Raw genomic sequence first — 25,914 nt, 5'->3', positions numbered from 1 at the left:
GGCATACAAAGGAGTTAATTGAAAACAGAACCACACCGGGGCCAGGTGGGCCTCCTCTATAACTTTAAGAAATCTCAAATCACTCAGTTGTCGGCCTCTTGAGTTGGATTAGAATTTGCAAAAATAAACATTCATTCATTGTGTCATATGATGTTGCACCAAAGAATTAAACAAATTTTACCATCACAAATATTAAAAGCACCTTGAATTAACATATAGCTTTAAAAAAAAAGTGCTTCACTATCTCCCACAGTTCACAAAGAATAGCACAACAATGTGACAACAGTGGCCATTAACATTTACTGTGCACTCACTATGAACCCAACACTGTGCTTAACAGTTCACAGACATTATCTGATGTAACCTCTGATTATTATTATTCCTGTTATTAATACTTACTTAAAATGTCATTTAAGAAATCCATGCTTTATTTCTACTCTGTAGATCTTCTAGACTTTCTCTGATGCTGAAAAATTTGTGTAGAAAGCAAATTTGTTCAACCTAATCGTTTTTCCACGTAGCTGAGACTCTCCAGGTGAAAGGAGTGAGGCCTTCATGAGGACCTCCTGGCTTTGAGGGCGGGACACTCACCCCTGGTTTACACGCGGCAGAGGCACCTCCATGTGCATAAAGCGGGAAAGCAGTGGGCACCCAGGCAGGGCTGGCACCGGGCTACTCACCAGCTCAGTGTGGACTTTCAGATGTGCCTGCAGTTTGTATTTGTCTGGAGTCGAGTAGTCGCAGCCATCAGTGGGGCACTTCAGCAAGATGTTACTGTGTTTCTGGATCACATGGCGCTTAAGGCAGTTTTTGGTGATGGAGGAATAGTGACACTGTGAGCAGTAATACAGATGTTCCCGGGTGTGCGTGCGGACATGCATGTCAAAATGCACTTGGTACCAAAAAAGCTTGCCTAAAAAAGTATTTTCACATGAGAACAAGGAAGTTCCTTTTATACTGAATTAGATCTTTTTAAAATTACTATTACATTTCAACTACTAGATTTGTCTCCCTCCTGTGCTTGCCTGGGTCACCCTCACACTTTCTACCACACTCTGTCTGGAAATTACTTTTCAAAAGTGGGAGGCTGCTACCAGTTTTGCATGATGTCGGAGCTAGGAGGAAACAAATGTTTACTGAGGACCAAATACTACCAGGCACGTGCATAAACTGGTCACTAAACTCTCCTGATACCTGGGACACCAGGCCCTGAGCTGAACCCCTACCTGCTGCACTGCCAGTTCTCCCAAAGCTCAGATGCCATGCCTGCCCACGAGCTGGATGGGTTCCAGGCAGGGCCCCCTACAAAGAGCTGCAGCCACTTTCAAAGGCTCTTTCTGCTCATCTAGAGCATGGCCACAACTTAAAGGTCTTTAAACTTGGCATGTGCCAGAAGAAAGACTGCTCTCAGTTACAGTTCTGGCAGACGCAGTGGGATAAGCCACTGCACGCACCCTGACCACACCCATGTGGCTAGCTGTCCTGCCATCCTGGCTGTCTTCACAAAGTCTTCAAGTTCTAAACGGCAGCCTGGGTGGCCACCCCTTACCATCTACAATGAAGAGCTTGTTTAGAAGCTGTTCTTTGCCAAGAGATGTGAACTTAAACAAGCACAAGGGGACGCAAGGCAACGTGGGGGTGACGGGACTGCTGGGAATGCACCGGGTCAGGCGCACAGCACTGCCCTCCTTACCACAGTATTCACACTCCAGGTCCCCATACACCTTCCGGATCCTCTCGCACAAGCTGGTGTTCATCTGCCTCTTCTGTAAACCATCCAGGATCTTCATGAACGCAGGGATGCCAGCCCAGTGCTCAGACATGGGTGTGCAAGAGTCAGGCTGGTACAGGGCTGTGTCCCTGTCACCAGCCACTGGAGGAAGGCTGGAGGCCTCGGCTGGGTGGGCCCTGAGACACCTGCTGGAATCTGGTCCATCGGATGCAGGGGCGGCCACTCTTAGCCCCTCTCCCAAGAGGCCCTTGGCTCCCTGGGTCCCCAGGTTTGCTTCAGTTCCTCCGGCCTTGGACAGCAGCAGCTGGACTCCACCTCCCTGAGTCTGGGTGGTGCCACTGTGCTGGGTGTCCCCAGTCTTCTCAGGAAGAGCAGGAACCTCAGCAGACGAGGTATCATTTTTCATCAAAAACTCATCTGCCACGCCCTCCTGAGGATGAAGGTCGGAGGAGACCACAGCAGCTTCCAGCTCGCAGGGTGGCAGGGCGGCACTTTGGGCCCTGCGGGTGGCTGAAAGCGCGGGCAGGGCCAGCCCTTCCGCGCGGGCCTCCGGCTCCCTCTGCGCCTCCTCGGGCTGAGCGGCTCTGGGGCACACCTCCTCCCTGGGTGCATTCACCCCCTGGAACACAAGCTCTTCTTCCGCCAGCTGCAGCTGGCCCCCCAAGGCCTCTTGCTGGATGTCCCCGCCGGGCTCCAGGAGGCAGAAGCTCTGGTTGATGGAGCTGGTGAAGACCAGGGTCTCCTGGGCAGCCCCGTGTACCTCCTTGATGTGGGAGCGCAGCCGGATGGAGCTGACGAACTTCTTAAAGCATATGGCACAGACGTACACAAAGGGGTGCTTCCTGACATGCAGCTCCAGCGCCTGGTACTTGGTGGCCCCGTGACCGCAGAGCTCGCAGGCAAAGGGCCACTTGTCGCCATGGACCAGCATGTGGCGGTCACGGTCCAGCTCGTTCTTGAACTTGCGCTCGCAGATGTGGCAGTCGTACAGCAGCTGCCGCTTGCCCTCCCGCGTCAACAGGCAGAGTGCATCCAGGGCTTCCTTGACCTTCTTGTCCTGCGGGTCATGTGCGTCTCGGATGTGCTTGATGAGGTTCTTGACATCGGAGTACTTCTTCTTGCAGAAACGGCAGTGCTGCTTGATTTTCTTGTGCACCCGCTCCACATGCACCTTGAGGTGGCCTTTGCTCAGGCAGGTGAAAGAGCAGTAGTCGCAGGCAAACTTCTCGCCAGTGTGTTTACGCAGGTGCACATTGAGGTTGGCCTTGATGGCGCTGGCGTAACTGCACTGGGAGCACTTGTATGGCTTCTCGTTGGTGTGGATCCTCAGATGCGCCTGCAGCGAGTGCTTGAATTTGAAGACCTTGTTGCAGTACTCACAAGTGAAGATCTTGAGCTGGGTGGGCCCTAGCCTAGAAAGAGGTGTTAGAAACAGCGCTGTTACAGCCAGAGACTCTACACATTCCCAGGCACCTCTAACTCCTTATGCACCAAACACCAAAGGCTCAAAAGTGAACTAAATGGGACTGAGGATGGATGGATACATTCATTCACCAACAAACAGGCCTGGAGCGTGCCTAGTATGGACCCAGCACGTGCACACATGGAGAGTGGGGCCCTGTGCCTCAGGAGCTCACAGTTGGGGGAGAGAGGACAGGCCAGCACATGGTTGCACAACAGCGTGGTATAAGTGTTAATAGGAATATGTGCAGGGTGAAAAGAGAAAGAGACATCTAACCTGGAGTAAGGTAGTTGGGAAAGCTTGCTGAAGAGGAGATGTCTGAGTTGAGGCTTCAAGAACAAGGAGGAGGGAGGCAAGAGAAGGGAGAGGGAAGAGGGATGTGTCATTCACAATGCACACGATAAACGGCTGTGTTCCAAAGCTGACCTGTATGTATTCTGGGGAATTTTAATGGGCCTGATCATAAAGGAATGAACTCAGTCTGCTCCATAAGACTAGATACAGCCTGCTTGGGTTTGTCCAATAGCTTCAATAACCCAGACTTGCCTATTCATTCAAACAGTTGTCGGCCTTTCCCTTTGCTACAAGTTTCCATACAAGGACGCCCATCAGTGAAAAACCCCTGGCTTTTCTCCATGTCCTCACTTCCTCCCGGGAAAAGTGAACTGGTGGATCTGACTGGGGTAAGCCTTCCCAGGCTGAGCTGCATCTCTCCCTCCTGGTTAGGACACGTCTGCCCATGGACACTGACACGTGTGCTTCAGGAAGCACATAGCAAGGTGGGCAGGGCCTGCAGCAGTCAGGCTGCCCAGCTCTGCAGCACAGTGCTTGGAAGCTCAGCGCTTACTTGCACCGCACTACTTTCTCCCACAACTCCAGCAGTAACAGGGCTGACACTGAATCTCCACCTTCCTCCTCCTTTACCAGCGCTCATTTAGAACTCAGATGGAGAAAACAGGATTGTTGTTTTTGATTTATTAACTTCATATATCATTTATTAATAAGTGATTGTCACTTTGAAGGGGCAAGCTCCCAGATTCCATTTCAGCCAATCGGGACCCGGATCCTACCTCAGCCAATCGGGACCTGGATCCTATTTCACCCAATCGGAGCTTGGTCTCTCTCCTCTCCAGTCAGCAAGGAGCTCACCCACCACCCTTAGACCCTGCCAATTGACCAGAGCCACGACCTATCACCCCACCAACTACCCCTAGATCCAGCCAATCAGCCAGAGCCACGACCATCACCCCACCAACTGCCCTAGAACCACATAAAACCTTTGTAGTATTGAAACTCGCTCTCTTTCTCTGGCATCTTGCCACTGCATTGGTATAGATGAGAGATTGAGCTCGAGCTAGCTCGAATAAAGGCTCTTTGCGTTTGCATCGGTGTTGGCTCCTTGGTGGTCTTCTGGGATTCACGACTTTGGGCACAACATATTAATACTTGACAATGTATTTCAGGCATTATGTTAGATTTTATGTATTTGATAGAAAATAAAAGCATGGTCTGCCTCATGGATCCTTTTTCTTTCAATTTGGCAATATGTATGCTGAATGAGATGAATAATAATAGTAGCTAACCACTGACTTACAATACACCAAACCTTATGCTAAGTATTTATTTCCGACTCCATTATTATGCCCATTTTACGATGACAACACTGAGCATTAGCCCAAGGTCATACAATTAGTAAGTAAGTGAAGCCAGGATGTGAACCCAAGCAGACCATCTGCCTCTAGAGCCTGCATTTTCCTCCTCATCCTCTGTGCTGCCTGAAAACACCACAACCCCCACCACAGTGTGACTGTACGTACAGACAAGGCCCCTGTACGCGGCTTCCACTGCCGGTGGAACACTCATATCTGGTTTCTGAAACCAGTGAGTGACAGTCACCAAAGTACTATAATACACCCCGGGGACAGGAATTGGCAGAGGAGCCAAAGAGGCAGGTAAGGCTCCTTCCTTTCCACAACTGCTTCCTCTGGACGGCATGTCCAGGCAGTCCACAAAGGTTGCAGAAATACTGATAATCACTTAGCACAGTTAACTAGACGCCATTAAGCTGGACCCTGTAACAGCAAAGTCTGTATTTATGGAACTATCCATACAACTATGTTTGATCAACACAGGTTGCCTTGTCTTTAAATTGAAAATATTTAAATAGACTGCAGTCCATAAACACCAGAGGGTACAATTCACATGATGTAATTAAAATATTCAAATGTGAACATTTGTACTATGCCTGCATGCTAAACCCAAGGCTAATTTAAGGAAACTAATTTGGATCTTTCTCAAATGACAAAGAAATCCAGAAGGTGATACATTTTACTGGTATAAAGAACACTGGAGGAAGAAACCCTGGATTCATAATGTTAATTAAATAAACAAATCACAGAATTTTCTCCTCTAATGCAATATCTAAGTGGTCTTAGGAGAATCTTTTGCTCTGATTTTTTTGCATTATTACACAAATACCTGGTAAAGCCTTCAGTGCCCTGTTTCTTGCTAAGGGTAATGAATCTAATGAAGATGCTAAGCAGCCTACATCTGACTCTCAAGCAAAGCCTTACTAACAATGATTGAACCGATGCACAGAGCTGCAATGTCCATATGATTCCTATTAAATTACTGACTCCAAATGTTCCCTATTCAGTGACAGAAGCACTCTCACCCCCTGCATTTTAGAAAGCAATCAAGCAGAGCTTTAAAAGGTCAGACCCCTTGATACAGCTATTTCCCTCCTGGGAACTTACCAGGAAAAAAAAAATACAAAACTCAAGTAAAGGTGCTCACTGCATGGTTTTTCACAACAGCTAAGAGTGGAAAGCTGCCTGAAGGTCCCGATGTAAGGAACTAATCTGCACATTTGTTTTTTTCATGTAATCATTTGGAAAAGTACTGGGGTTGATACAGGCACTGGAGACATAATAGAAACAAAAGAAACATCTTGCTATCTTGGAGTTCATTTTCTAGAGGAAGTGATGGGCCAGCCCAGCAACCATAAAAGATGAGCAGAGTAGCCATACAAATGGGCAGATAAGGACCCCCAGCTCCCTGCTGTGAAGGAAAAGGGCAGGATGCTCTAAAGGCCCAGGTCAGGGCAGACTAATCTGTCTAGGGGGTATGACAGGTCACCCTGGGAACTGGACATCTGAGCAGACAGCTGAAGATGGACAAACCAGAGGGAGGAGAAGCATCCAGGAAGAGGAAGAGGCTCCTGCAAGGAGAGGTCAAGGAAGTAAAAAGGGCCCAATGGCTGGGGCAGATGCTGGGACCCAGAGAACCAGAGGAGCACAGGAGGGAGACCAGGCTGAGAGGAGGGAGACCAGGCTGAGAGGCGGCAGCCATGGACCGCCTTACAGGCCAAGTTCTCCCAACAGCAATGTGAGGCCTTTAAAGGGCACAATCAAATGGGAAATTTACAAAGATCGCATTGGCTGCAATGTGGAGAGTTGAGTAGCTTACAGGATAGCCTCATTATGTTAATAAGGGTCACTACAAAATGGAGTTTGTGAATAATTTAAATAACAAAAGAAAGTTTGTGAATAATTTAAATAACAAAGGAAGGTTTAACATGATTAAGTAATAAAAGGTGCAAAATTGCATATAAAATATAAACTCTATTTTATAAAATACATGGGCTGAAAAAAGGCTAGAAGGAAATGCATTAAAAATATTAACAGTGATTATTTTAGGGTAGTGAGATTATAAATGATGTTTTTTCTTATGGTTTTATGGACTTCCAAAATTTTCTGTACAGTAAGTCTGTATCATATTTGTGTGAGAACCTAATTGATATATTAATATACCTTAAAAATATAGTTTGCATCTATATTTTATAAAGCAAAATCATTATATACAAAGTCTTTTTCATAACTACTTTATAATTTATACTATAAAATATTAATAGAATGCATGGCAATTGGAATACAGCCTAGATCTGTGGATTAAATATTGAGTATACTTACCTATAACTAGATTAGCATTTAGTTGAACCCCTCCTCAACAGATCTGGAAATGCTGTATAGATAATAAGCTAAGGTCTACAAATCAACCTGAGTTGAGACCACAATGATCTTCAATTTAATTTCACTACAGTCTTACCAAAAGAATGAGTATTGTTGTAACCTAATCAATAAATTCAGTTGTTCACATTTGCAAGAAAGAAGACTGGGCTACAAACTAATGAAACATCCCACATGCTCGCTCATATAGTTTAATACAAGCATTAACATGTGCTAGACACTTCCCATACAGTTTATCACTTATTCCCATAACTAAACTAAGTCAGGCTTTATTGGATAATCTACAGCTGGTATAACAGAGGCTTATGTTCTCTTTAAGAACACCTTATTTCCCCTCCTCCAGAAGCAGAGGGAACCCATTGGCTACCTTTATTTCTTTGTCTTTCCTCTCAGCTGCAAAAATGTCTACACAGTTCAGGTGACCACAGTTGCCAACCTACCTCAGCAGGTACACATCACAGCTGGGAGAGACCCTGGGGAGGATGCAGAGAAGGCACACGCTCCTTCAGTGGGGACATCAAGTGACCCAAAGCATTTGGAGGACAGTTTTTAATGTCGATTAAAGTTTTAAGTGCTCATATCCTTTAGACAGCGATGTCAACCCCACAGGAGATGGTAAGGAAGTGTTGAAATCACAGGTACCAAAATCTTGAATAGAGCACTGTCCATCAGGCAAAAACCAGCTATCTAAACCACTGCACATCCACACAATAGAAAACAAGCTTTTAAAAAAATACATGCTAAAAAGGAAAGAGTTTCAAGGTGTGGTAAGTTTAAAAAAATTGATGACAATGCATTTGCTATTTCGTGTTAGAGAAACAGAAAATTAAAGAGCTCTATTTTAGTATCATGAAAAATTATGGTGGCATATGAACCAAACTGTCAATAGCAGTTACCTCTAGACAATGGCCTCTGGGTTACTTTACATTACATGGGCTTTTGGAAATTCCTACAAGATGCTTGCGTTACATTTGAAAAGGGGGAAATAAAGATTTATTTTTCATAATAATATGTGCAGCTATAAAAAACAGCAAATTTACTTAGTAAGGCCTTGTTTACACCTCTTTTTATTAAGTTAAACATATGTTTGTCTTAAATAAAATGCTCCTCCTTCATCAAACCAACTGGCGATCAGTCCCAAAAGCATGTGATTCTGCAACACATTTCACAGAAGCAACTTAGGCTCAGCCACCATACTAGGGCCATAATAGAGGAGTGGATTCCCAGGTTAAATCAGGAAACCTTTGCAAATCGGTTTGCGAACCAAGTCCCAAGAAACTAATGCATTGGTCCTCCACCCTGTGGTGGTCACTGGAGCCTGACCTTGGAGTCACAAAGAACAAACCTTTACCTGCTTGACTTCATGGGTTGTTCATATGGTGTCTGCTGAATGGCATACTCCTGGTACCCTCTCCGAGGTGCCAGGTCAGCCGTGGAGGCCTCTGGGTTGGCAGCTCCTGTCTCCGGGGGCCCGGCCTCCACTGGAACAATCTTGGTAGCACCTGCGATAGAGGCACAATGAGATGTGCATTATAGAGGCACTGTGAGGGCCCTGACCCCCACCCAGCACAGGGCATGCAGCCTGGAGGTATAAGCCTTTACTGTACGATACCCATGCAAGGTATTTGTTGTCCTTCAGTTCACACATTTAACTCACGTGTGTGGGGGTGTGGGGGGGTGTATTTGGGAGGAGGGGCAAATTTTCTAATAATCTATCAAAACATCCTTCTGAGCTATACTTCATTAAAATAACAAAAACATATAGATACATATACATTCACCTGCAAGGTTTTATATAGGACCACATGTGTTAAGCTTCAAGTAAATGTAAAACTGCATCAAGACAGTATGAAGTAGCAGTACAAACTGTGAACAGGGGTTTGGGCTGCTTCGGGTCCAGTCCGAAATGTGACATTTTACCTTACCATTGCTAGGCTAAGTTTCTACCCCATGAAGTGAAGGGTTTGGAGCAGAAAACCTCAAAGGTCAGTTTTACTTGTGTAATTCTATGATGTGAAATGTCAAAGAAATTTTATAGCAGTGGATACATCACACATATGTGTATGTATGTGCACATGCGCATACATGCATCAGGGGCCTTAAAAAAAAGTCTCCAAACTGCCCCTTGTTTCTGGACTAGCAAAGGAAATTAATTATACTTTTCAACCCTACTTACGGAAATCTCAAAATACTACCATCAATTTTTAAGAAACTATTTTAATAATTTTCTCTAAAGATGGCTGATAACACAAACCTCTCTCCCAAGTATTATTATCATTTCCTATAATAATACTGTGCACAATAGAGTGGGGAAGATAAAGTGTCTTTCCAGAAAGTTCTTTAAGTCACATAATTTTATGTGGCTTATTCTCTATTGATCATCTATTCTGTACTAAGTACAAAAAGGCATTTATTCAGTGTTTTCATTTTAAATAATAAAGTACTATTGGCCTTATAAATAATTAAAAGGCCATAGCTGTTCTTAGAAATCCTAAACTTTATTTTTAAATTTACCTGATGGCTATCACCACAAATGGATAGAAAGAAACCCCATTATTATACTTAGAAACCTATCGTAAACTGCTTTTTGTCTAAAGTATCCCTTCCTGGAAGAGACCTTTTTTTAAGTACCTGCTACCTATTTTATGTGAAAGGAAAGAGAAGACAGAAATTTCCAGTATTATGAAATATTTGATGAACCCAGTAAATATGCAAAGAAGAAGTTAGCTGGAGGGAACATAGTAACCTGTAGGCACTTTGAGAAGCAACCTGCCTCAGTCTGGTGTAGCGGGTCTGGTCCTACACTTAGGTCAGCCCCTGCAGAGTGCAGTAAGTGGGGGAGCACATCCAGAAGAGGGGTGGGCTGAGGGCAGCAAGGACAGAAACCGCCTGCTAGGTGCAGACCGTGAGCGGCTGCTGAACGGCGAGGATGGGGTGGGTTGCAGAGGTCGTGGCGGTGGTAGCAGGAACAGCCCACACAACCTCGCCTCTCACATCACCCACAACAGCCCTGGCAGCACAGGCCTGCCACTGTCCCAAGCGAATGGTAATGAAGTGGAGGGCCAGATGCTCAGGATCACAGGGACCAAATTGTCAGGCTACCCTTGGACCAGTCTGGCCAAAAGCTTCTCGTTCTATCACTTCCTGCCTACTGTGGTCACCTGGAATAGCTTCATGTGCAGTTAAAACCACACTTATGATGGGTTTCTTCACTCCAGGAATCAGCCCAGCCTCCTTTCCCGAGATCTTCTGCACCTTCTCTGTTCTATGCGTCCGCGGTCTCTTCGGAGCCTTTTCTCGGTCATCTTCCTTGTACTTCTTTTCCAGGTCAAGGTCAGATTCATTACCTAAGGAGCAAATATTAAGATGCATGAAATATCCCTTTGTATCAGTGATAGAGTTGGAGAGTACACATAACACTTCTATAGGATACTGAAGGAAATAGACCTGTGTGATGTCCACACTGATCCACAGTGCCACACAGGCCACTATGTCACTTGGGTATCTTTGGTTCTTTTGTCTTTCATTCAATTCATAAATGTTCACAGCACCCTGCCACAGGCCACCACCTAGGCAGTGGGGATACGCTCTTGGTAAAGCAGGTGCAGCCCCTCACCTTGTTTTCACGAAGCCTAACGGACTTCAGAGTCATTGATAAACAAGGAAGATATGGCCTCCAAGATATCCAGCCCAAGAAAATCATTCGCCTCTTCAGCCAACAACCAAGACTAATAAAGCACAGACCCAGACCCTGCCCTCGAAAGCCCACCTCCAGTGGGAGACAGCCATGCGAACAGGTGAGGTCAAGGAGTCTGCCTGCCATGTACCAACTGAAATGAGAAGGGGTTCAGGACGACCCCAGGAAGGGACGGTAGATTCCACTTGAAAGGCCAGAGAAAACTTTCTGTGGAGACAACCCTTCAGTTAACATGAAAAACAAGCATTTGTGAATCTACAGTTGGAGGCTGTGGGGAACAGGTAATGAAAGCAAAAGGAGTATAGGGCGAGGGGCAGGTGTGGTTAAAAAGGGTGGAATTCTATTCGAAGAAAGGGCAGCAAAGAAAAGGAGTAAACCATTAGTTAAGCCTCCTGTGTGGCTACAACATCCCGGAGAAGCAGGGAGGCAGTGAAAGCTAGGTCCCGAGGGTCCTGTGTGCCCATGATGTCTGGAATCTTCCCTCTGAGCGCCAGAGGAGGAAGCACCAATGCTCATGGGGACCAGTCAAGTAGCTGAGTGAATGAAGCTGGCTGAATGGGGCTCAGGTGACAGTGAGACCCCAGCTCCAGCCAGGGCCAAGCTGCCAAGTCATGGGACAGAGTCAGCAAATCTTTTGACTATTCAAAGGGAGACTGGAGATCCAGATTTTTAAGCGAAATCTGATTTTTGAAGGTTGACTCTATCTAAAATCTCTGAAAATGCATCTGAGGCTGCATCTAACTGCGAGAGGCAATGGTGACCCACTGGAGCACAGTAAGAGGGGAAAGACTGGACCAAATCTGTGCTTTAAATCTGCACCACAACTGGGGAGAATGAGCTGAATGGGTTCAAATGCCATAAAACACACTGAAAAACAGATGCATCAGCCACAGACAGAACAGCTAACTTCACATGGCTGAACTCGGCATTAGACTGAAGGGTAAGAAGCACTCCAATATCAAAGTGAAGAATGAAGGAGCGACTGCTCTCCTGAATGTATGCTACTCCAGATTCCTGGGTGAGAAGAAAATACACGGAAGGAAGGGAAAGGGGTTTTCTTTTTCTCAGAAGCACAGCCACAAACCTGAAATAACCTGTTCATGAACCAGTTCTTCAGAATATTATCACAAGTGGACAAGAACAGTCCCACACAGCCCTTTATCAGACACGAGCACAGGACAGGCACAAGCCAAATGGATGGTGGGGGCTTGGAGGACACTGGACTTTGGGGTTATGAAAGGTGCAGGGAGGTGAAGTCAGAAGCCTGCAGTAATAAGGCAAAAGCTGGAGAAATGGGAGAAACCAAAGGGAGGCAGCCTGAGGCAACTCGGTAAGTCTATTCCCGTGATTCAAGTGTGCCTACAGCCAGACCCTCACATTAATGTACCAAGGAACGCTGAAGGGAAAAGATAAAATAAAGAAGTACAATCCGAGGAAGGCATGGTGGCGGAGGGAAAGCTCTTCAAGTTGATGCATGAAAAATACTTGGCTAATGAGGCAGATTGATCAAAACAAGCACTCTAATTTTCCATGGTCTATAAACGAAACTCTTTTGGTGGCTGTCCCCAAAGTCCAGGTGATTGGAACATATTTAGAACTCGTGCAAACAGTCTTGCAGAATTTTTTTTAATTGACTAGAAAAGATCCTTAGTCATATAATTAGTGTCAGCACTGAACGTGTTAAAAACAAATTCAAGAATACTTAATATCGATGGATTAAAGACGGCGGGGTGAGAGGTGAGACAGAGGCTTCTTCCTAAAACTGTATATAATATGAAAATATAATTAATATGACAAATCCTGAAAGAGCAATAGGAAAGAGGGCTGCGCCAAACTGCATACACCTGGAGAAAAGAATAAACCTCATGGAACAGGTTAATGTACCAAAGCCAGAAGCCTGCAGTAATAAGGCAGACCAAGTAATAACCCAAGCCTGTCCCCCACCCCAGCTCACCAGCGGGAGGAAGAGAAACGGAGCGGGGAGGGAGTGAAGGCCTGGGACTGAATATCTAACTCCGGAGATCTGCTCTGGGAGCACAAACCTATACTTCATGGTGCTTCATGGTACTCTCATGATTAGGTGGTTGGAAAGCTAAGACAGGCAGAATTCCTGGAGAGACTGAGATTCCAGCCGCTTGTGGAAAACAGGGATCCATATCCCGCTGCTCTGGGAAAACAGAAAGGTGGACAGTCTGAGAGACTTCCTAACAGTGAGAGGGCTGCTAAAGGGGCAAGGACTGTGCAGAGCTTACTGCTCAGTAGAAAGGACAGGTAGACAAAATTGTCCAGGTGCACTCTGCCCAGCAGGTTGGGGGCTTTCACAGTCTTCAGTTGCTCCAGCTCCCTGGCTGCCTACATAGCTCCAAGGACCCCCTCTGTGATAGACAGCCTACTGTGCCTTTCTCCTGGCCAGCCCCACACGGCTCTCAAACTGGCAAACACTACCTTGGCATTAGACCAGCCAGAGGGAAGATCTGTCTATAGCAACTACAAACACAAAGCATAGAGGCTTATACCTGTGTGCTCGGCCCACTGGTTCTGGCAGTGGAGGCAGGCATAGCCGCCAAGAAGCAGGAAACAGCTCTTTCCTCACCCCTGGCACCAATACAGCTCCTCTGCGAACCCCAACATTGCTTCAGGGGCTGAGCAGCTCCAGAATGTGGAGCTTCTGGGCACTAGAGGGCGCCATATACAAATATGAAACACCAAAGAAACCTGATTCAAAGTGAAATTATAAATACAACACATGAGAAAGATTCAAATGATATTGACCTCATGAATCTTCCTAAAAGGGATTTCAAAATAAAAATCGTTAACATGTTCATGGAGGTAAAGAAAAATATTCAACAACTCAGGAATGAATTCTGGTCACAGATCCAATCGTTGAAGAGCACAATGGAAGGTATTAAAAGCAGGTTAGATATGGTGGAGGAGAAGATAAACAAAATAGAAACTAGAGAAGAGGAATACAAAGAAGCTGAGGCACAGAGAGAAAAAAGGATCTCTAAGAATGAAAGAATATTGAGAGTACGGTGTGACCAATCCAAACGGAACAATATTCACAATATAGGGATACCAGAAGAAGAAGAGAGAGAAAAAGGGATAGAAAGTGTCTTTGAGGAGGTAATTGCTGAAAAATTCTCCAATTTGGGGAAGGACAGAGTCTCTCAGGTCATGGAGGTGCACAGATCTCCCAACACAAGGGACCCAAGGAAGATAACACCAAGACATATAGTAATTAAAATGGCAAAGATAAAGGATAAGGACACACTATTAAAAGCAGCCAGAGAGATAAATAAGATCACATACAAAGAAAAGCCCATCAGGCTATCATCAGACTTCTCAGCAGAAACCTTTACAGGCCAAAGGGAGTGGCATGATGTATTTAATGCAATGAAGTAGTAGGGCCTGGAACCAAGATTACTTTATCCAGCAAGATTATCATTTAAATTTGAAGGAGGGATTAAACAATTTCCAGATAAGCAAAAGTTGAGAGAATTTACCTCCCACAAACCATCTCTACAGTATATTTTGGAGGGACTGCTATAGATGGAAGTGTTCCTAAGTTTTAATAGCTGTCACCAGAGGTAATAAAACCACACTAAAAAAAGTAGAACAGATAATTATTAAGCAAATGCAAAATCAAATCAACTACCCCCAAAGTCAATCAAGGGATAGACAAAGAGTACAGAATATGATACTTAATATATAAAGAATGGAGGAGGAAGAAAAAGGAGGAGAAAAAAAGAACCTTTAGATTGTGATTGTAATAGCATATAAAGTGAGTTAAGTTAGGCTCTCAGATAGTAACAAAGTTAACCTTGAACCTTTTGTAACCATGAATCTAAAGCCTGCAATGGCAATAAATACATACCTATCAAAAACCATGCTAAATGTAAATGGTCTGAATGCACCAATCAAAAGACATAGTGTCACTGAACGGATAAAAAAACAAGACCCATCTATATGCTGCCTACAAGAGACTCACTTTAAACCCAAAGACATATACAGACTAAAAGTGAAAGGATAGAAAAAAAGATATGCCATGCAACTAAACAGAGAAAAAAGCAGGAGTTGCAGTACTTGTATCAGACAAAACAGACTTCAAAACAAAGAAAGTCACAAGAGACAAAGAAGGACATTACATAATGATTAAGGGGTCAATCCAACAAGATATAACCATTATAAATATGTATGCACCCAACACAGGAGCACCTACATATGTGAAACAAATATTAATAGAATTAAAAGGAGAAATAGACTGCAATGCATTCATCTGGGAGATCTCAACACTCTACTCACTTTGAAGAATAGATCAACCAGACAGAAAAATAAGTAAGGAGACAGAGGCCCTGAACAACATACTAGAACACATGGACCTAACAGACATCTACAGAACTCTACACCCAAAAGCAGCAGAATACACATTCTTCTCAAGTGCACATGGAACATTTTCAAGAATAGATCTTATACTAGGCCACAAAAAGAGCCTCAGTGAATTCAAAAAGTTTGAAATTGTACCAACCAGTTTCTCAGACCACAAAGGCAGGAAAGTAGAAATAAATTACACGAAGAAAACAAAAAATCCCACAAACACATGGAGGTTTAACAACATGCTCCTAAATAACCAATGGATCAGTGACCAAATAAAAACAGAGATCAAGCAATATATGGAGACAAATGACAACAATAATTCAACACTGCAAAAATCTGTGGGATACAGCAAAGGCCATGCTAAGAGGGAAGTATACTGCAATACAGGCCTACCTCAGGAAAGAAGAAAAATCCCACATGAACAGTCTAAACACACAATTAACGAAACTAGAAAAAGAAGAACAAATGAGGCCCAATGTCAGTAGAGGAGGGACATAATAAAGATTAGAGGAGAAATAAATAAAATCGAGAAGAGTAAAACAATAGAAAGAATCAATGAAAGCAAGACGGACTGGTTCTTCAAGAAAATAAACAAAATTGATAAACCCTTAGGCAGATTTATCAAGAAAAAAGAGAGTCTACACACATAAACATAATGAGAAATGAGAACGGAAAAATCACTAGAGACACCACAGAAATACAAAGAATTATTAGAGAATACCATGAAAAATTATATGCTAACAAACTGGATAACCTAGAAGAAATGGACAACTTTCTAGAAAAATACAACCTTCCAAGGCTGACCCAGAAAGAAATAGAAAATCTGAACAGACCAATTACCAGCAACGAAATTAAACTGGTAATCAAAAAACTACCTAGGAACAAAATTGCTGGACCAGATGGCTTCACCGCTGAATTTTATCAAACATTTAGTGAAGACCTAATACCCATCCTCCTTAAAGATTTCCAAAGAGTAGAACAAGAGGGAATACTCCCAAACTCATTCTATGAGGCCAGCATCACTCTAATACCAAAATGAGGCAAAGATATCACAAAAAAAGAAAACTACAGAGCAATAGCCCTGATGAACAAAGACACAAAAATACTCAACAAAATATCAGCAAACTGAATTCAAAAATACATCAAAAAGATCATTCGTCATGATCAAGTAGGATTTATTCCAGGGATGCAAGGATGGTACTATATTCAAAAATCCATAAACATCATCCACCACATCAACAAAAACCACATGATCATCTCCACAGATGCCAAAAAAGCATTCGACAAAATTCCACATCTATTCATGATAAACACTGTCAACAAAATGGGTATAGAGAGTATGTACCTCAACATAGTAAAGGCCATATATGACAAACCCACAGCCAACATTATATTTAACAGCGAGAAGCTGAAAGCTTTTCCTTTAAGATTCGGAACAAGACAAGGATGCTCACTCTCCCTACTTCTATTCAACATAGTACTGGAGGTCCTAGCCACAGCAATCAGACAACACTAAGAAAAAAAAGGCATCCAGATTGGTAAGGAAGAAGTTAAACTGTCCCTGTTTGCAGATGACAAGATATTGTACATAAAAAACCCTAAAGAATCCACTCCAAAACTTCTACTAGATCTAATATCTGAATTCAGCAAAGTTGTGGGATACAAAATTAATACACAGAAATATGTGGCTTTCCTATACGCTAACGATGAACTAGCAGAAACAGAAATCAGAAAAACGATTCCATTCACAATTGCATCAAAAAGCATAAAATATCTAGGAATAAACCTAACCAAGGAAGAGAAAGACCTATACACTGAAAACTACAAGACACTCACAAGAAAAATTAAAGAAGATACCAATAAATGGAAACACATCCCGTGCTCATGGATAGGAAGAATTAATATTGTCAAAGTGGCCATCCTGCCTAAAGCAATCTACAGATTCAATGCAATTCCTATCAAAATACCAACAACATTCTTCAATGAACTAGAGCAAACAGTTCTAAAATTCATATGGAACCACAAAAGACCCCAAATAGCCAAAGCAATTCTGAGAAGGAAGAATAAAGCTGGGGGGATTACTCTCCCCAACTGCACACTCTACTACAAAGCCACAGTAATCAAGACAATTTGGTACTGGCACAAGAACAGATCCATAGACGAATGGAATGGACTAGAGAGCCCTGATATAAACCCAACCATATATGGTCAATTAATATATGATAAAGGAGCTATGGACATACCATGGGGAAATGACAGCCTCTTCAACAGCTGGTGTTGGCAAAACTGGACAGCTACATCCAAGAGAATGAAACTGAATTATTGTTTAACCCCGTACACAATGTAAACTTGAAACGCATCAAAGACCTGAATGTAAGCCATGAAACCATAAAACTCTTAGAAGACAACATAGGCAAAAATCTCCTGAATATAAGCATGAGCAACTTCTTCCTGAATGCATCTCCTTGAGCAAGGGAAACAAAAGCAAAAATGAACTCATGGGACTACATCAAACTAAAAAGTTTCTGTACGGCAAAGGACACCATCAACAGAACAAGAACGCCTCCTACAGTATGGGAGAATATATTTGTAAATGACATATCCGACAAGGGGTTAACATCCAAAATATACAAAGAACTTACATGCCTCAACACCCAAAAAGCAAATAACCCAATTAAAACATGGGCAGAGGATATTAAGAGACAATTCTCCAAAGATGAAATTCAGATGGCCAACAGACACATGAAAAGATGCTCCACATCACTACTCATCAGGGAAATGCAAATTAAAGCCACAATGACAAATCACCTCACACCAGTAAGGATGGCCAGCATCGAAAAGACTATGAACAACAAATCCTGGTGAGGATGTGGAGAAAGGGGAACCCTCCTACACTGCTGGTGGGAATGTAAGGTAGTTCAACCATTGTGGAAAGCAATATGGAGATTCCTCAAATAACTAAAAATAGAAATACCTTTAATCGGGAAACCCACTCCTTGGAATTTATCCAAAGAATACAACTTCTCAGACTCAAGAAGACATATGGATCCCTGTGTTTATTGAAGCACTATTTACAATGTCAAGATATGGGAGTAACCTAAGTGTCCATCTGTAGATGAATGGATAAAGAAGATGTGGTACATATACACAATGGAATCCTATTCAGCCATAAGAAAGAAACAAACCCTACCATTTGCAACAACATGGATGGAGCTGGAGGATATTATGCTCATTGAAATAAGCCAGGTGGAGAAAGACAAGTGCCAAATGATTTCCCTCATTTGTGGAGTATAACAACAAAGCAAAACTGAAGGAACAGAACAGAAGTAGACTCACAGACTCCAAGAAGGGTCTGGTGGTTAACACAGGGGAGGGGTGGAGGAGGGCGTGTGGGGAGGGAGGGAGAAGGGGATTGAGGGGTATTATGTTTAGTACACATGGTGTGAGGGGTCACGGGGAAGACAGTGTAGCACAGAGAAGGTAGTGAATGTGTGGCATCTTACTACACTGATGGACAGTGACTGCACCGGGGTAGGGGTGGGGACTTAATAATATGGGTAAATGCAGTAACCACATTGTTTTTTCATGTGAAACCTTCATAAGAGTGTATATCAGTAAAACCTTAATAAAAAATTTTTTTAATTGAAAAGTAAAATTAGTAGATGAAATAATGAGTCAGACAGAACTGTACATTACTCTCTAAGGCCAAAAGGAAAAGGCCTAGGCCCATTGCATATGTCCATCCCTTGAAAACCATGATGATTCCTAAAAAGCTGAAGAAAGGGGCAAAACAATTATCTCCAAAGTCTCTGCCAGGGCTTATGTTTTGTGGTGTTTAATTTGCATCATGCCTAATAGCAATATCTGTCTTTCATTATTTTATTTTTTAGTGACTACATTAAAAACATTTCAAAACATTTGAAATTGCCTGAGTCACACAAGCTATTTATGTGGCCTTCCTCTTGGGTGATACACACGCATATGTAACTTTAGCACTGTATACCAGATGCCAAAGAGAGGTAGAAACAACATATTAAGGGGCTTCTTGCTTTTAAAATGATGCTTCACTTTATGAAAGAATACATCATGGGACACACTTCAATGCGTGGGTGGCACACCAGAACAGATACGTCACATTAAAAACAAAAACAAAAACCTGAGTATTAGAGCTTGCTATGCACTAAACCTGGGTTAACAGCATGAATCAAGAAAACAGAGACAGCACACCCACACAGCTAGCCTGCATGAATAGTAGCTGAATAAATCTCAGTACGTTTCCCATGCTCTGCACCAGATAAACTGTAGTAGATTCTGCTCTCAACACATGCTAAGAATACACTGCAGAACTGGGTGCATGAAGAGGGCGGCAGCGATGAAGGTTTGGAATATCAAAAACCAATCGAGAAAGCTGAGCTGGCCCAGGTCAGGAAGAGAAGATGGGAGGAACTACTACTACAGCTCCCCACTGTGGCCTTGCTTCAGCAGACCAACCCTCTCCCAGTGCCCATTCCTCCTCAAGGGCGACACCCCTCCCACCGCAGAAACTGAGACTGCTGCCCCTCGGTGGCGGGGTGGGGGGAAATAACAGGACCTCTCTGTGGATGGTGGTTTGCGAGAAGGCTGCTGGGGCCTCAGGGAATGACGCTCTTCCCTGAGAAGAAAGCGATGCCCCTTCTTCAGCTGGGCATTGCTAGGTCCACAGCCTGAACAGAGGCAACCTTAAGCGAACAGCCAGCTCAGTGACTTGAGGGTCACAAAAAGGTCGCTGCCAGGACTGCGGTGGCACAGCTATGCCCTGAACCAGCCCTGGAACTGCTGGTCCTGGCAGCTTCTTACATGAAAATGGATGTTCCGCTTCCAAATCGTTTTTAATCGGTGCCTCTCCTGAAATTATCTTCACTAACACACTCTCTAAACGTTTCTCCATCTTGACACTAGAGTGAATAAAACCATCAAAGCCAAATCTGACCCTGTTACTCCCCTAAAACCCTCAGTGGCTCGCCTCCCATCCCCATTAGGGGAATGTACTATAGAGCCTCCCAGATCTGCCATAAATCATCTCCCGTGGCCCCTGAACCCTCAAGGTCATGGCTCCTAAGCACACACCCACAGTACACATCTGTTCACCACTCTAGCCTTCAATAATACTGAACTACATATGACTAAATACCCCAGGCTTTTTACAGCCTCTGGACTTTTTACACAGGAACTATGCAACAGTACCCCAGTCTATACACCCTGGCTTGCCCTAATGACAGACTGAAAGGCACACAGGTTTGCACACACACTTATACACATGCTGACATATCACCGTATCAGCAGTTGGACTTTGCACATGCTTTGCAGTGATCTGTGTAGATGCCCTATCTGGATTTGACCTCCAAGGCTGGGTCCATGTCTTCTTGTTATTTTATTGAGTCTAACACAGGGCTATAGCAGGTAAAGGCCCTGACCAGGTGACAAAGAAGACCTGCCCTTTTGTACTCAAAAAAGGCAAAGCTAGAACCCATGGGTAGAGATCAGTAACAGACTCCAGCCAGAGAAGGAAATTTCCAACACTCGAGAGCCATCCAGTGAGGGGAGGAGTGGTTTTTGCAGATGAATTTCTGAAGAGGAAGCTTCAAATACTATTTGTGATGCCCTGGGAGAGTCTGAACCACATTGGAAGTCAGACCTCTGCATCTCTAAATCCTAAGCCCCCCACCTTCAGGGAGGTGAAGCTGCCACTTACAGAGGATGGCAGGAGAAAGGCAGTGGCAAGGAGAAAAGACAGTGGAGAAGTGAGCAATGTAAGACAGTAGAAGAGAGAGCCGATTAAGTCAGTAGGCGACAGAATGATACACACGTCCCACCCTCCTGGACTGTGGACCCACATCTAGTCTGTGCTTTGGGCGGGGTCTGATCCTCCCCATAGCAAATGCCAGGGGGCCTCTCACTGTGTCCTTGGCCCACACCCACCTTCGGCAGCAGCTCAGACCCACCCTGCTCACCAGCACCCCAGTTCCATTGCACAGGATGTCTTCTGGCATTCCAGCTGAGCCCCTGCAGCTCAGAAGTGAAGACAGGCCAATACAGTGGGGGGCAACACTAAGCCAGTGAGGGATGGGAGCCAGCATGTAACTGCCTTGGGCTCCTGACCTGGGCAGAACATTGTGGGAGACATCCTGAGAGAGCTGAACGCCCCCACTGACCACAGCAATGAGCCAGTAACAAAACCCCAGCTCTGCTCCCTCCCTGACTCCCAGTCCCCATTTCCTCACTCCTGCTTCCTGGGATCACCATCCCATATACTGCCTGCAGCCAGGCTGCAGCCAGGGGAACATAAAGACACACGCCACTGAAAATGTCCCAGATGCACACCCCAAAGCCCCGCATCCTTCATGATCCTGTGACCTCATGCAATGTGGATCCACAGCCCATTTAGCTACATTCCATGCTCAAGAGATTCTGAAGTTTCAACGCCAAGTCTCCCCATTGTTTCAGGTACTGTTAGCAGGCAGTATCCTGATCTTCCTTGGAGATGATCTTAACTGATTCCTTGAGGCCTGGAGCAGTACAGGAAGAACAAGGCTCCCACTGAAAAAGACGCTCGTGCCTTCAGGGAGGAACAAGTAAATGCAGGTAAAGCACCAAGAATGAGAAGGGTAAGCCGAGAGGCAGAGGCAGCCAGGCAGAGCCAGATCGCGAAGACCCCGGGCGCCGCCCAGAGACTCTGGACCACAAACCCAAGTGCCTCACGCGGAGCAACAGCGGGCTCTCTCCTGTGATCCTGCGCTCCTGCCTCTCCTGGCCTTCTGCCCTGCGGCCCCAGAGCCGGCACCACTGTCCTGTGCCACAACCAGCAGCAGATCTAGCAGATAGTAGGTGCTCAATACCTGTCTGTGGAAAGTAGGGACGGTGGAGGGAAAAAGAGGGCACCTGAATAAAAGTCTCATTGGTAATTCTGTGCTTGTTCCCTTTCGGAACAGAAGTCCTCATCTCCCCTTGAGCTGCTCATTCACGAGTTTTCCTGCGTCCTCACTTGACCCATAGTTATACTTTTCACGGCGATCCTTTCTCCAGGGCAGGGCCTCCGGGACTCAGCCAGGAAGCCACACTGGCACGCTTTCCTGAGTGCTTGCTGTTTCTCCCTCAGCTCACCTGCACCCGGCCTTCCAGAGAGTTCTAACAGTCTCTGCTTCCTCTGGGTTACTGACTTCTTAAACTTTTTCTACTTTTCCCCAGCTAATGCCTACATTCTCTCATTTCCTTTTCTTTTTGATATTCAACAGCTAAGCAATGGGCTTTGGTCTCCACCTTGTGCATGGTTCTGAGCCACCCATGCTGTGGGTGTGCTGTGGGTGACCAGATGCACACAGGGCCTGATTGATAGTGGACGGCAGAAGGAGGCAGTGGGGAGCATTATGAGTTATGAGTTAGGTTGGCCAGGCTAGACTTTACTTGACAAGTCACAATGAGACTTAATCACCATAAAATCCCTCATGAAAAATGAAATAAAAAAAAATAAAAATAAAATGGACCTACAAGGGTTGCTGTGAGAGTCAGTGACACAATTTATGCGAAAGTCCCTGACACATATTAAACATCTCATCAATGTTCACCTTCTCTACCTTCTTTACGGAACATTTTTGGGGCACTGCCCCAAAGACTTCTCAAACTGCACTCCATCTTCACGACAACCCCAGCCATCTGTCTTAGCAGTCAGCCCCAGTGGGCACTGTCATAGTCTGCTTGGGTGGCTATAACAAATACCACAGACTTGGGGCTCGTAGACAACAGACAGTTACTTCTCACAGTGCTGGAGGCTGGAAGTACAAGGTCAGGGCAGATTCTGTGTCGGGCAAGAGCCCACTCCTGGGTCATGGACAGGGAACAGTGTCTGGTTCATAGGGGCAGGGAGCTCTCTGGGGTCTCATTATAAGGGCACTAATCCCACTACTGAGGGCTCCCCCTTATGATCAATCTAGTCACCTCCCAAAGGTCCCACCTCCTAACACCATCTTCTCGGGGGGTTAGGATTTCAACATGAATTTGAGGGGAGGGTGGGGAGGACACAAACACTCAGACCATAGCAGGAACTTATTTCAGAAATCATAAAGACCAGATGAAAGAAAGTTAGTGGCCAGAGGCAGTCTTGGGGCAGAAGCCTCCCCACCTCTGCTCCCCAGCATTCGCTGGCTCCCCCTTCCATACAACCCTCTCAGAACAGATTCTGTCTGCAGCAAGTACCAGGCTGTCTATGGAGAGAAATGCCAGGAGCCCCCGCAGCACATTCTTACAGGGAACAAAGCCCTCCTTCCCTGCTGGGAGTGCTTGAATTCTTCCCAAAATGTCTTGGTCTGGGTTCAGCTTTGTTTTTAAGGTTTTTAATATCCCTGCCATGCAAATTAAATAAATATACAACAAAATGTACTAGCTAGCTTTAATGGCAATTAAAATTTAAAATATCTTGGGCGATGATATTGCTAATGACAGCAGCAAAAAGTCTGGGGGCTAATCTCGAGTTAGTGACCTTAAAGATCTAGGGGCCCATGGGGTATTGGGGCATCACTTTGTAGAACTGCCTGTCACTGGGCAGTTATTACCCAACCAACGCAAAGGAAAGTTGTCAACAACCCTGGGAACAGGGATCCCACCAGTGTGACACCGAGACCGTTTGCATGGTGACCTGCTTAGAAACAAGCAGCCCTGCCCAGCCTGTTCTGGGCACACCTGGGTGCCCTCTGAGCTGTGACTGATTAAACTGGCTTGATTAAGTCATTACGGACAGTCTCAACCATGACTACCATGAGCTAGTCCATTGCCGCGAGCTTTCTAGGAAACACATGGACTGAAGAGCATTTTGCCACAGCCAACGCCGTGTGCGGCAGACCAGCCACTCTCCACCTCGAGCAAAGGCAGCAGAAGGGAAGCACGGTGCGAGGCACATCGGAGCCTGTCCCCGCTGCCTACACAGGCTGTCCTCTTCCCAAGTCTCCCCACACTCCTACCCCCATCTTCTGCCCTGCTGCTTTAGGTACAATGTGTGTAGCATTTGCTACAGAATGACAGAGGGAGCCCCACGTCTGGTTTCCAGTCTCTAGAGATAACTTCAATCAGAAAGAGCCCCACTGCCAGCGTCACTGGGCCTTTGGGAGTTAAGAGAGGAGAGGGTCCCAAGACCTCACAAGGAATCTCCTCTGCCAAGTCCCGTGGGCCCATATTCCCCACACAAACTACCCCAGGACTGCCCACTCTCCTGGCACAATGTGGAAATACTCACTCCAGACCCGACACTGCCGGAACGACAGAAAATTAAACCACCAGCTCCGTGGACACACTCACAGTTACCTGCACAATTCCATCTGGCTGTGACTCGGAAGGCCAAGTCATCTTGTAGCCTGACTTCAAAGTCTGTCTTTTCAGTGTCTCTGCTGCTGGCTGGTTACCCTACCCTCAGTCTGGTTGTTTTCATGTCAAGTATTGCTCTTCTGAAAATAGAACTCCTACCTCTAATTCCAAGTTCAACAGTAATTCTCTACTATTTAATAAAACATTCTCTTTGTAGGGTGACTTTCTTTTCTTGCTCTCCTATTTCCAAATCTTCTCAGTGTCCATCTTCAAAGAAAACATCATTTCTGCACAAAAGAATTATTTACTTGCAAATTATCAAAGCACTACAGAATTTACCAGCCACAGTGCATTTGGCAGATTCCTTCAGCAGCAGACACCATTCTAGGCAGCTGCAGAGAGAGCCCTGCCTTCTGGAGTCTGCTTGCCAGTGGGGACAGACAGACAGTACATCTAAAGCATAGTATGTAAGTAATTACACAGTATGTTAGAAGGTCATCAGTTTACTGAGCCTAGGCATTTGGAAGCTGGGCAAGTTTGACTTCTCAAATAGTGTGCTCTAATGTTCTAGTTCTGATCTAACAAACATGTCTTGGACAACTATTCCCACTGCTGAGGACAGTAACTGTGATGTGCCTTGTTTACTTAGTTGTTGACTTTGTGTCTTGTCCGTCCCCCGCCACCTTGTGGAATACAAGTGTAGTGAAACCTGGGAACACGTAGCCCAGCCTGCCACAGCGTCCAAGACACTTGCAGGGACTCAACAAAGTGGAGGCAGAGGGTTAGGGCCTCACCTTCATACAGCAGGGCAGCCAGCCATTCAGTCTGGAGACCTAGAGAAGAACCAGGCCTGTCCCTGCCCGCAGGGAGTTTGGACGCTGGCCTGCGTCCAAAGCACGACAGGCATGCAAACACAGATGGCTGTCCCAAACATCACTGCACATGCCGACATCTCCCTTAGTCGTCAGGCCCTAACCAAGTGGGACTGTTCTCAAGCCCACTAAAAAGATGAGGCTCAGGGAGGGGATAGGTGACATGCCCAAGAGACCCTTCCATGTATGGGAAGACACAGCATCACACCTGAGTCTGTCTAGCTGCAGGTGAGGGCTTCCCACTACCCTCTCCTGCTTCTGATGGGTGCAGGAGCAGTTGAGACAGAGAACATGGAGAGGAACCAATTGAACAGCCAGGCTCGACAGTGGGAGGTGGGGGTCAAGTGGCAAAGCCTAATACTATCTTAAGGCAGCAAGAGGACAGATGGGCCTGGCTGGTGGGCCAAGAAGTGATTTCC

General features: G+C 45.1%; 1 protein-coding gene across 11 annotated transcripts in view; it reads right to left on the bottom strand.

The window, feature by feature from the left end:
- The window catches only part of ZFAT (zinc finger and AT-hook domain containing), a 317,588-nt gene that overhangs the window by 127,586 nt on the left and 164,088 nt on the right, over window positions 1-25,914 (bottom strand). For all 11 annotated transcript variants that reach the window (XM_057497721.1, XM_057497719.1, XM_057497722.1 and 8 more), the window contains 4 exons: window positions 10,384-10,569; window positions 8,574-8,724; window positions 1,694-3,144; window positions 681-913 (listed from right to left, as the gene is read on the bottom strand). In XM_057497721.1, the coding sequence (XP_057353704.1) occupies window positions 681-913; window positions 1,694-3,144; window positions 8,574-8,724; window positions 10,384-10,569 (2,021 nt within the window). The remainder of the gene's footprint in view (window positions 1-680; window positions 914-1,693; window positions 3,145-8,573; window positions 8,725-10,383; window positions 10,570-25,914) is intronic.

The sequence above is a fragment of the Manis pentadactyla genome, chromosome 3 (assembly GCF_030020395.1).
Source record: "Manis pentadactyla isolate mManPen7 chromosome 3, mManPen7.hap1, whole genome shotgun sequence".
Taxonomy (NCBI): Eukaryota; Metazoa; Chordata; class Mammalia; order Pholidota; family Manidae; genus Manis; species Manis pentadactyla.
Note: the sequence above shows the minus strand (reverse complement) of the source record. Positions and strands in the feature narration are given on the sequence as shown.